General features: G+C 38.3%; 1 protein-coding gene across 2 annotated transcripts in view; it reads left to right on the top strand.

The window, feature by feature from the left end:
• Window positions 1–1,110: 1,110 nt before the first annotated feature.
• Window positions 1,111–12,581, top strand: part of SUZ12 (SUZ12 polycomb repressive complex 2 subunit) — a 43,145-nt gene continuing 31,674 nt past the window's right edge. The window contains exons 1-4 of one of the 2 annotated variants that reach the window (XM_028109112.2): window positions 1,111–1,616; window positions 3,893–3,939; window positions 4,027–4,091; window positions 8,490–8,558. In XM_028109112.2, coding sequence (XP_027964913.1) covers window positions 1,343–1,616; window positions 3,893–3,939; window positions 4,027–4,091; window positions 8,490–8,558 — 455 coding nt within the window. In that variant the 5' untranslated portion in view covers window positions 1,111–1,342. The remainder of the gene's footprint in view (window positions 1,617–3,892; window positions 3,940–4,026; window positions 4,092–8,489; window positions 8,559–12,581) is intronic. The other variant, XM_028109113.2, reaches the window with a different exon arrangement.

Raw genomic sequence — 12,581 nt, 5'->3', positions numbered from 1 at the left:
GTATGAAATGGTTCTGTTTATAGATTGGGATTTCGGAAGCTAATGTTTCATTTTAACGTAATATAAGATCACAGTATTTGCATTGGCTAGAACATCTTAGAGATCACCTTGTCCAAACTGAAATTCAGATCTTTGATAAGAGTATTAGCTTAACTCCAAACCTGTCTGTTCGAGGAGACTAAATTGGGCCTATGCATCTATCTTCTTAAGCGGGACAGGCAAAACAACGGATTCCCTCTCAAGTTTTTGAGCGCAAAATGAATTGGTTCTCAAGGTTGTACGTACTTCTAAGAAATCGTTCAGTCTAACCCCTCTGACCACTCCTATGGTGCCTGGCGGGCTGAGGGGGGATCGAGTATGTAGGTTTTGCTTCCAGCATGTTGAGAAGACACGACTTTCTCAGTTAACCATCCTGAAGCTTCAAATCACCTACCAAAAATAGTTTTCCTCATTTTATAGGTGATTCCTGTTACATATAAACCGCTCCCTTTGGTGGAGCCCGGTCGCGTCCGACAGCGGCAGCCGCAGCCCCCGGAAAGCCCCCATTCTCTCAAGGGCTTTGCGGGGTGTGATTCGGCCAGGGTGGCTTGGGGCACGTGGTGGCAAGGGGACAGGGGACGCGATCCCCGCCCCGGGAGTTCCTCTACCGAGAAACGACCCACCCAACTCCCAGTCAGGCCCCTTCCTGCTAAGTTAGAGACTCGAAGATCGTAATGGATCTCAGTTCATTTAACAGGCCCCGCGCCCCCAGTTCCTCAGAGGCCCGCCTCCCTTCAGGGGTGTTGTACCCCCCTGGGGGCGGTGACTGACGACGCTCAGAAGGCGAGAAACGGCTCCCTAAGCGGCTCGCCGGGTCCCTCTCTCCCCACAATGCACCGCGGCCAGCAGGAAGGCCGCTCCGACCCCTAATTTTCCCGCGAATTCAGTTCAAAGAGGCGGCCGGGCCCGCGATCGGCAGCGCGCACGGGCCAACCAAGCCGCGCCTCCGAGAGAAGCGCCTCCGCGTGACTGACGGGAGAATCCGCGGGCCAACGGGCTGGGCGGCCGGGCGGCGCGCGCTCCCGCCGGCCAATCAGGACGCCGGGCGGGGGAAGTGGGCGGAGCGAGGCCAGGCTAGGGTGAGCGGCCTCCCGAGCGGAGCGGGGCTCTCAGGAGGAGACACTTTTTTTTTCCTCCCTCCTTCCCTCCTCTCCTCCTCCCTTCCCTTCCCCTCTCCTCCCCTCTCTCCTCCTTCCCCCCTCGGTCCGCCGGAGCCTGCTGGGGCGAGCGGTTGGTATTGCAGGCGCTTACTCTCCGGGGCCGCCCGGCGGGTAGCTGGCGGGGGGAGGAGGCAGGAACCGCGATGGCGCCTCAGAAGCACGGCGGTGGGGGAGGGGGCGGCTCGGGGCCCAGCGCGGGGTCCGGGGGAGGCGGCTTCGGGGGTTCGGCGGCGGTTGCGGCGGCGACGGCGTCGGGCGGCAAATCCGGCGGCGGGGGCTGTGGAGGCGGCGGCAGTTACTCGGCCTCCTCCTCCTCCTCCGCGGCGGCAGCGGCGGGGGCTGCGGTGTTACCGGTGAAGAAGCCGAAAATGGAGCACGTCCAGGCTGACCACGAGCTTTTCCTCCAGGCCTTTGAGAGTGAGTGTGTTTGAGGCTTTGAGAGCAGGAATACCCCGGTTTCCAGCATTAGGGGGCCGGGACACTCGTGCTGGGCCCCTCTTCCTCGCTGGGACTCGACTTGATTTGGGAGTGGAGGGAGAAATTGAGGGGGTTGTTCCCACTTTAGGGATTACGGTCCAGGGGGCCCGAAGTCTAGGTAGGGCCTTTGGGGGGGTGGAACTGGGGGTGCAGGTGAGGTTCTTGACTCCCTGAAGATTTACACGAGAGGTTGGGCAGTGGGGCCCCACGTTAAGAGCAGGCTTTAGATGAGGAGGTTACAGTTGGACTGAGGATGCAGTCAGATCCCAAGACTAGTTTTTGCTTTCTTTCATGTCTTTTCTCACTCTAGAAGTACAAGGCTTTCGGTTGTAGGTTTTGAGGAGCAAAATTAAGCCTGTGAAGGGATGAGTGCCGTAAAATCGACCAAATTGTCATTTGCCTGAAATGCTTTCGCACTAACTTGGTGCTGCATGTTAACATGGCACCTTTTGATGCTTTAAACCTTTCAAATCTATCCACCCATTCCATGGGTACATAAACTGAGTCAGGTAGTGCTTAAGTATCTTATCTTGAGACGACCTCGGAATTTTGCCCGTTGTACTTGTCTTAATTCCAGAACATTTTCTTATGTCAACTTCGGCTTTTAAGGTCTTAAGGGGCAAAACTATGACTTGATTTGGAGAGGAAGGCAAGGTGTCTGGAAACAAACAATAGAATTTATTAAAAATACCATGACTGTAAATATCTCAACTGTCCTTTAAAAAGTATTATATCGTGATTGTTTTCCTTTTTGCTTTTGTGTACATTTTATGATTTGGATGATCACTAATAGCTAAATAACAGAAACTTGAATGAACTCGGCTTTACCGCCTAATGTCTTTATTTACAATTTTACCGTGGCATATTTTAAAGGCATGGTATCAGCTGTGCTTGAAAAGACGTATTACATTGTTTAATACCCTTCTTTCATTCTCTGATTAGTGCTTCATGAAATTCTAATTGGAATTTAATACAAGGAATTTCAGTTTTTATTGAAACGAATATTGAACATGCTTGAGAGAGATTCACAGTCTTACTTTTGCTTAATCTACTTTGAAAAATCTGGAGTGCTTTAAATTGGAAAAATGGTGGAGAGCTGAAGAGCAGTGATGACAATAAACATACATGTTTATACTCCTTCTAAATTATCTCCTCTCCTTTTCGTTTATTTGACACTAAAACTAAACTAACTGAAGATTAAGTGGAAATTTAAACATTTCTTTCTAAATGTTATGAGAAGACAAATCTGCCAAGAAAGTTTAAGCTATTTTGAAGCTATTTTGCTTTTTGATGAGTCTACCTTGGAGGAGTAAACTGTCATCAAGTGCTAGATTTTATCACAGAACAACTTGATTCTTCTCTAATATTGATTTTAATTTCTGAGAAGTTAAAATACTTTGATATTTTTATTGATATAGTCAGTTATCTTTAGTTCATTTTGATACTCCTTTATTTAAAGAAATGTGATACTAAATCATTAAGGGAACTAGTATTGTTTGTATATAAAATATATTTTTTATCTATAAAGGCAAATGAATTTTAACTAAAGAGCATTAAAAAGCCTAGGAATCTGTTGATTAAGAATATGTGTTGAAGTAGTACATATTGGGATAATATTTACATTGAACAAAATAGATAAAAACTTCAATTAAAACTAAATATTCATTGGAAATTTTAGCTATAGTTTGTGTTTCGTTTCTTTAAGTATTGACTGACTTTCATATCTGCATTAGGACATCTAGGAAACCGTTTTACTCTGTTTTGGCTTACTACAAATTTTTTTGAAAGACCAGTTAAAAAGTGAAAATTTTATTTTGTTATTTAGCATCAATAAGTTCTTTTGCTGAATCCAGCTACCTCATTTCAGCTACTTTTTGGGGAGGAGATGGGTTATAGTTTAAATTAGCAAAATTAAATCAGTGTAATTACTCTTCAGATCTGCATACGGACTAGTTTAAAAAGTAGCTACCTTAGAAATGCAAGGCTTAAGCACAAGATTGTAGAGAACCTTAAATTTAAAATAAATGTGGATGAGTTTTGTGAATATATGCCATAAACTGAATGTCTTTTGAGGTTACTGTGCATACTAATTTTCTTGATGTCAATATTTAGTACATGATTTTCATATAGGTGATTGGTTTACATTGGTTATAATACTGGCTGGACTGGTTATTTTCTTGAGAACTGAAGTAATCCTTTTGTTTCCTGTTACCTAGAACCAACGCAGATCTATAGATTTCTTCGAACTCGAAATCTTATAGCTGTAAGTAGTCAATAAAATTAAGGAATATTATTTTTTTCTTAGAATATTACCTATTTAATTTTAATATTTTTAAAACTTTTTTTATAGCCAATATTTTTGCACAGGACTCTTACTTACATGTCTCATCGAAACTCCAGAACAAACATCAAAAGGTACATCTTATGAATCTTAATTTTGAGTTGATCAAACAATGTTAAAGTTTTAAAGTACTATTTCTAATTAAAGATTAAATATGAAAACTGAGGTGAAAAAGTGACTGGTTGAATTGGTTGCCGGGTGTTTTAATAGTTTCATTTTTATAAATCCCAGTTTATTACCAATTTTTTTCCTAGTAGAAATGATGTAGTAGTGGAGTGAAGTAATTTTACTGAATAATATTTTTACTTTGTGCTATGAGTATTTTCAAATTTGGTAGAAGCTGAGGATTTAAATATTAAAGGGCTGAGGGAACTGTCTTAAATACATAAATTTAGGTTAGTTTTTAAACATTTCTTATATGTTCTAACAATAAAGAATTTGCTTCCATAATGATAGGTTCAGAAAGTGTCATTTTATATCTTTGGTGGTGGTGTTTCTAGAAGAGGAAATATTTTTGAAGTCCGTAGATTGAATGTCCTTAAAAAACAAGAAGTCTTAATTATCTAGTCTTCAAGTGGAGTTTGGACGTGTCAATCAGAGCTTATTTTTGTTTAAAACATTTAATATTTAACCGTATGTAATTATGGAATGCTAGTTTCTTATCCTACATGCAAGATTATTGAGTGTATCAAATGAACAATTTTTAAGTTTAAAGGAGAGAACTCGTATTAAGCATTTGGTATTGTTAGTATTGACTCACTAAAACCATTAAGCCATCCCAGTAGACTTTGAAACCAAACTCCTTTGGAGGCTCCTACTGATTACTAAGCAAGCATCATGTTTCTATACAGCAAGACTTGGTTTAGCTTTGTAGATATATGTAGGTGTACTTTGAAGGACTGAAATGTTAAAACTATTTGTCTTCTAGTAATCTTTCTGAACAGAGAGAGTATGTGAGCGATTGTGTGCTTGTGTGCATTACATTTAATAGGTGGAGCTTGCCAAGAGCCTAAATAACTAGGAAGAAGGTGTTGGATTAGGCAACAGAATTAAATGTGTCAGTTCTTTGCCTTTCTGTGCCATTATTTGATCTATGCCAGGGTTCAACAGACTTTTTCTGTGAAGGACCAGATAGTAAATATTTTAGGCTTGTGGTCCAGGAGGCAGAATTAAGATTAGTGAGAATGTAGGTAGATACTTAGACAAAAAGAGAGAAAACAAATGTCCACAAATTTTTTATTGATGAAATTTAAAATATAATAATTGAGTATAGCATTTTATAAAATACGCCTACTAGTGAGAAGTGTGAGACTTTTATTTTTGTGGGGTGGGAAGAGATGACATTTACCTTTTTTTTTTTAGATTTTTTAATTCATTTATTTGATAGACCGCGAGAGCAGGAGCACAAGCAGGGGGAGTGGGAGAAGGAGAAAATGCGGGGCTCGATCCCAGGACCCTGGGATCATGACCTGAGCCAAAGACAGACGCTCAGCGACTGAGCCACCCAGGCGCCCCAACATTTACCTTAATTGGGGTTTAGAGTTAGTGTTCTATATCAAATCATTCGCAAATATTTATCCACAAAAATCATTCTTAGCTTGTGGTCTGGGTACAGGCAGTAGGCGGGATTTGGCCTATGGTCGGTAGTGTGCTGATTTATTCTATAAAACTAGGAGATTTTGATTAGTAAACTTTTTTCTCTAGTATTTTTAATATGGAAGATCATTTGAGTTATCATTTAGGATACTGCCTGATTTTAATTTAAAAGTGATTAAGTTTTTTGGGGGTGCCTGGCTGGCTGTTGGTAGAGCATGAGACTCTTGATCTCGGGGTTGTAAATTTGAGGCCCATGTGGGTGTAGAGGTTACTTAAACATTTTTTTTAAGTGATTAAAGTGATTAAGTTTTTTTCAAAATAATGAGTTAATCCATAAATAGATAAAATACGTTTAAAATCTTAAGTTCATTATTTTCTTGTCATGTTTGTTTATTGGACTATTTGTCTCATTGTGGGATATGTTTCTGTTGTCTGCTAATAGGTGGAGATACTTTTAAAAGCTTGGTAGAAGAAATTACTTTTCTTAATTTATTGCTCTTTAGGCAAAAAATTGTCTTTTGGGGGAGTTTTGCAGCAGTTTACCAGGCAAGAAACATATAAATCGCATAGTTTATTTCCATGCAAACATACATTAGGAATCACTTAATGCTTTTGTTATATGCCTAGCTTATAAAAGACATTAAAACTAATTTTTAACAAATTATACAGCTTATATCCTCAAATGAGTGCTGTTCTTTTCAAAGTAGTTGGTGACTTTAGAAGGTGGTGAATTTAGCCTAGTGATTGCGGTCTTTGTTAAACATGTTTGTGGGACTCCTTTTATAAAATTGCTTTTAATACTATCCTTTTGCTCAATGTTTTTGGAATTCCTTTTTTTACTATTATAACAGCATAATACCCATTGTTGGAATAAATATATCATTCCCTTTGAAATCATACACTCAGTTGTGATATTAATTCTGGTATGTTTGTTAAACTCGCCTTGTACTTTAGTTTCATTTCATAGAGGTATTCAAATTCTATAGACTAACACAATACTTATTCAGTAGAAATATTTGTGAGGAGAAGGGCTTCTTTTATTGAATCCGTTTTACTAGATTTCATGTAAGTTGTTTCTGAATTCTCCTAAGAAAGTTTCCTAGAATTTCTTGAATTTTAAAAATATTCTCCTTTTTGGTGATCTTTTGATAACTATTTCCCTTGTTAAATCTGAGCTACTGTAGCAGTACCTTTGTGAAGAACAGACATACTTGGTGCTGGGAGTGAGGCTGCTTTCATAGAGTTGCTTACGTGGTTTGTTTTTTTCCTAAGGAAGGCTGGATTGCCTTTATGATCTTACCTATTTCACATGGTTGTTAATATTCAACTTTCCTATGCACTTCTCCTATGCACACCTCCATAATATTGGAAGAAATGAACCTTGTGACTTACAGTCTTAACTTTTCTTTCTACAGACAGGATTTCTTCTTAATCATTGCATAAAGATAAACTTACTATTCTTAAAAGCTTCCAGTAACTTTACAACCTTCCTTAGTAGTACATTTCAGTATTTATACTGGAAAGTTCTTTGTAATTAGTCTAAAATAATCCTACATTTTTCTTCTTTCTTCTCTCTTATCTGTGGAGATTGAAAATGTATTGCTATCCTTCCTAAAGTACTTCCTTTTATGTTCTATTGGATGAAACATTAATATTGAAGTTTTCAGTAACTCTAAAGGTAAAGAGAGAAGTTTTTTTTTTAAAAGATCTTTTGTTAATGGAGGCTTTTTTTTCACCTGAACTATAGATTGCATCAGTTCTGCTCTTCCTTATTAGTATTTTACTGTTATATATTTATATTAACATTTCTCTACTGATAGTTTTTATAGTAGTTGAGTACAATAGCTGTTTTTGAGGAATGAGCATATTAGTAATTTCTAGTGTATGAATTCAAGCTTTACAAAGTAATTTACGTGGAATACATTTTTTCATGTCTTAAGTTTTAAGAAAATATATGAGCATAAAAAGAAATATTCATTTCCAGTTAACATATGTGGGTCTAGATTTTTAGCATCTGTCTGTAGGACAAAAATAATAGACCACCTTAAGAACTAAGGGTTGTTTTAGAGTCCATTCATTCTTAAATTGCTTGGGAGTGTGTGGGGGTTATTCTTAAGTTTCTATTTTGTGGAAAAAGTACTTTTTTCCTCTTAAACTTCTAAAGTTAAAAGCTAATAATTTTATTATGATTTGGTGGGTATATCCCCTAAACTTCCAAATTTTTCCATGGTGGTTGATAACCATCTCTTTAATATGACATATCATTTAACTTTAGCCATTGCTAATAATCTTTGAGGATGTTTTGTTAACTTCAGATATTTTTTATAAAGTATTTATTTTTATGTAATAGTACACCCACATATTTGTCAGGTTACTTAATAGAAGTAGATGAATGTTTCAAAATACATGATTTGCATTTGTTTGGTTCAGTCCAACAGATGCTTGAATACCTTTCAAATGTAAGGTACCATGATGTAGCTTTCCTTGAAGAAAAGCGATCTCTGCCCTTCAGGAGCTTATAGTCTAGGAGAAAAAATAAAATATTTATGCAAGTTCACATTTATGAGACTAAATGTCAAAATAAATATAAGCCAAGTGTCATAGGTAAGGGGAAATCACTCTGGTTTGGAAATAATTACAAAAGGTTTCATGGAAAAGATAGCATTTGAGATGGGACTTGAAGGGTTGTCTGTTGTATATAACATACACTGTTTCAATATAGTATTCATTGTTATGGCTAACCATCCACAATTTATCTTATTAAAAATAATCAAAATCAGATTTCCAACTTGCCTATTATAGTGACAATAAAGTGTAATCTGTTTTTTTTTTTTCCCAGTTGAGAAGTGATTATTTTGTTTATCTGTTTCTTTCAGGAAAACATTTAAAGTTGATGATATGTTATCAAAAGTAGAGAAAATGAAAGGAGAGCAAGAATCTCATAGGTAAGATAACCTATCAGTTTACATTAAGTGACATACTTGAGGAAAGAAGAAAAAATTATAGTGATCATTTCTCTGGTGATCACCCCAATATTGTAAGGAGTTAGAAGGAACCTTAGAGGTCAGTTGGTCCAAACTAATATGTAAATTAGGAATTGCTAATTCTATAGCATTCGTGGCAGAGAACTTTTAAGCCTCATCTCGAATACCTCCAGTCTGGGGACTCGCTGTTTTCTAAGGCAGTTGCGTTCACTGTTGTTAATTTACCAGTTTCTTGCGTTTTGACTCAAAGTTTCTGTAACTTCTGCAGTTGATATTAATCCTACTACCTCACATAAGGAGGGATGGAGATTCATATTTATGGTATACTTACTCTATACTAGATGGTATGCTAGGTGCTTCAGAACATCACATTTCTTCTAAATTATCATCTTCAAATCTGAAAGAGGCTCCCTTTCCATCTTGTCCTTCCCCATATTTACACCTTTCAGTCAGAGTATTCCTTTATATTTGAAATATGTTTATCACATAAGAGTTTCAGAAACTTAACCCTTTGGACAGAATCTATTTATTGTATGTTTTCAAATGTAATACCTAGAACTAATCCCTAAAAATTCTGACTTAGCCTAATGTTTGCCTAAGCTAGACAGTGTGCTTCATTTTTTTCTTTGATATGTAAACTAAAGAAAGTTGAGTATCATTCTAAAGAGACACAGGAACTTGGGTGGTAGTTGTTTATTCATTGACTACTTTCCGGAAGAATAGAAAACTAAAAATGTTAGATTTTTTAAAAACGAAGCTGGTAAAATTGCCACAATAGATTGTTTTTTGAAATTTTATTTTTTATTTTTTTTTTTAAAGATTATATTTATTTGACAGAGCTATAGCAAGGTCAGGAACACAAGCAAGGGGAGTGGGAGAGGGAGAAGCAGGCTTCCCGCAGAGCAGGGAGCCGGATGCGGGGCTCCATCCCAGGACCCTGGTATCATGACCTGAGCCAAAAGCAGATGCTTAACAACTGAGCCACCCAGGTGCCCCTGTTCTTGAAATTTTAAATCATACCTTATTGATTTAGATAAGATGTATACTGACTCATCTGATACTTCATTTATGATTTCTCATTTTAGTAACTGGTATAGGATGTCATTTTTACACTTGCTTATACTTTAAGTTTGGCTTTTGAATTAGGTATTTTTTACTTGAATTGTAAAATCACTTTTTTAATTATATGTCTTACACTTTTGTAGGACTGAACTATAATTTATATTTCCAAATCTAGGCAGTCTTGACTTGTGAATAAACTGTGATAGTCCATTCTAGAAGCTGAGATCCCAAATCTTTACCTAATCTGTCTATTAGTGCCCAAGGAGTACCTCATAAAATAGGACTGAGAATATTCTCAGTACATACACACTCTGTTGCTTGAATTTCTATTCCAGATCCTTGTCTGGTCACCTATCCTAGACAGAGCTCTTGGGACCCTCAGGGCCTTTTTTACTTAAAAGTATAAGCTGTAGTCAGAACCTCATCTTTGAGCTTTCCTCGTTCTTTTCTCCTGAACATTTTAATAGTTTGCCCTCCAGGTCTTTCAGGGTTTGTGTGGGAAGGAAGAATGAACCAAGAAGAAAACTTGACCCTTTTCTTTATCTTTCCCATCAAGGTTCTATCTTTATCACTGCTAAACCTACTACTATCTCATTGTGACATTGGCTTTGATAAATACTACAGAGCTTCTCTTAGAATGTGTGTTGTGAGGGAGATAGGTAATACGAGTCAGTTCTCTCTGAATAATCACTCACCCAATAATTTTGTTCCTTTTGACCCAGTGGGTTCAAGAGCTAGGCCGGTACTGTAACAGAGGTGTTTTTAACTCACAGAAGCATCAGAGGGTTGCAAGAATTCCTTCCTGCAATTTTGAAAAACAACTTTTTCAATCTTTAGGATCCAGGTGGGACTAGTGAATTGGCCATTTCAGCCCCCCAAGACTGATCGATCTCTCTCTCTCTCTCTCTCTCTCTCCCCCCCTCCCTCTTCCCCTCCCTCTCTCCCTCTCCCCCCTCTCTCCCCCCCCATTTTTTTTTTTTAAATAACAGACCTAGGGGGCGCCTGAGTGGCTCGGTTGGGCATCTGCCTTCGGCTTAGGTCATGATCCCAGGGTCCTGGGATAGAGTCCTGCTCCGGGGTCCCTGCTCAGCAGGGAGCCTGCTTTTCCCTCTGCTGCTCCCCCTGCTTTTGCGCTTGCTTTCTCTCTCTCTGTCAAATAAATGAATAAATCTTAAAAATAAATAAATAACAGACCTAACTATGTTGGAGCTTAATGCCCAACAAGGCACTTTAGGCCCCAAAGGTGTTGAGTTACTGTGCTAAGTGATTCAGTATCCCCCCCGCCCGCCCCCAAGATCTTTATGAATGTTTCGGTGTCACTCCCAGAGACACTAAACTAAATTGGGATATTGCTTTGTTTTAAGTTTACCCTCAAGGCTAAGGATTATTAAATTACTTCAATGTATTTCTCATCTCAAATTAGGCATGAACCTGTTGTTCCATTAAACTTATCACATAGCATTGTAAGAAATTCCCTAGACACCGATATGTCATGCCAGCACTATAAAACTTTGTAAAATCTGTGGTCAAATTCTCTTACAAGAGAACGAAATTAATCTTTGTTTTCCCCTGACATTAGTAGAAGTTAAATCATATACAAAAACGTATCTGTCTTCCCTTTATATTTTTTATTCCGTTCCATCTCAGATCTTAATCAGTTTAGTTGATTTGTTCAACAGTGGTAGTCTGGGAGTCTTCCATTGGAACTTATGTTCTTTCAGCACTTCCAAAGTTGTAATATTTCTACTCCCAAATCCCCATGTATTTCATTCTCTAGAGTTCGGGGGAATATCAAGATATACAAATACTGTAGTACTACAGCCGCAAAGTTAGAATAATCAACTGCCTGAGTTATATATGTCATTTGTAGTGAGTTATAAACCAAACCAAATTCCCAGCATTATCTGTGCAAAATGAAGTTGGTGTTCAAGGATCTTTTATTATTTTATATTCTGGATCTACAGTTGTCTTTACTAGTCACAGATATTGGCAGAATATATTAGGGGAAGCGGTTGACGGGGGAAAAAAAGGACATTTCATTGTTTTTACTTCTTGAAGATGTCTGTCAACTCATGGCAATAGGCCATATTTGACATTTGTAACCCTACCTCAGTAATAAACCCTGCCATCCTTGAAGATTGTTTCTTTTCTTGGAATCCCTGGGTGGCTCAGTCAGTTAAGTGTCTGCCTTCGGCTGAGGTCATGATCCCAGGGTCCTGGGATTGAGTCCGGCATTGGGCTCCTTGCTCAGCAGGGAGCCTGCTTCTCCCTCTGCCTGCTGCACCCCCTGTTTATTCTTCCTCGCTCTCCCTTTCTCTCTGACAAATAAATAAAATCTTTAAAAAAAATTGTTTCTTTTCTTGAAGAATGGCCTCTGAAAACTCCATACTAATTAGCAGATTTCAGAAATTCATAGTGGTTGTACCTTTAGTCTTTTAAGTTTTTTCTGCTGTTTCTCCTTTTTTGGTGTAATGGAGTATATTTAAAATATGTTTATTTTCGTTTTAGAATGTCTGACATAATTCCTTATAGTCTGTCTTCTTCAGTTCTTATTTCTGGCACTCCATTTTATTGTGGGTTTTGAATTTATTTTGGGTTTTGACCAAGTACTATGGCTTACTGGAATAAATCTCTAGTCTTTAGTTTTCTATCCTACAGGATCCCAGGAGTCTTTTGTGCTATTGGTACTACCAGTTTTGGAATTCTGTAGTCCTAACTCCTTTGACTTCTTAAGTGCATGCCCACTGGCTGAAAGGTATCATGAAGGGATTTCCAAATTGGAGTTGCTTGCAAAAGTATTTGGGTCAAATGAAAAGCAAAATGTCTCCTCTCTCTTCCCCTTAATCATCATCCATTCCTGGTCCTCTGTTAGCAGCTGGAGAAATCCCCTCCAAAGATACTGGAACTAGAACTTTCACTAGG

Source organism: Eumetopias jubatus, unplaced genomic scaffold (genome assembly GCF_037043125.1).
Source record: "Eumetopias jubatus isolate StellerSeaLion01/CBP00866 unplaced genomic scaffold, mEumJub1_p1.0 scaffold_10, whole genome shotgun sequence".
NCBI classification, from domain to species: Eukaryota; Metazoa; Chordata; class Mammalia; order Carnivora; family Otariidae; genus Eumetopias; species Eumetopias jubatus.
This window is presented reverse-complemented; position numbering and strand designations above follow the sequence as displayed.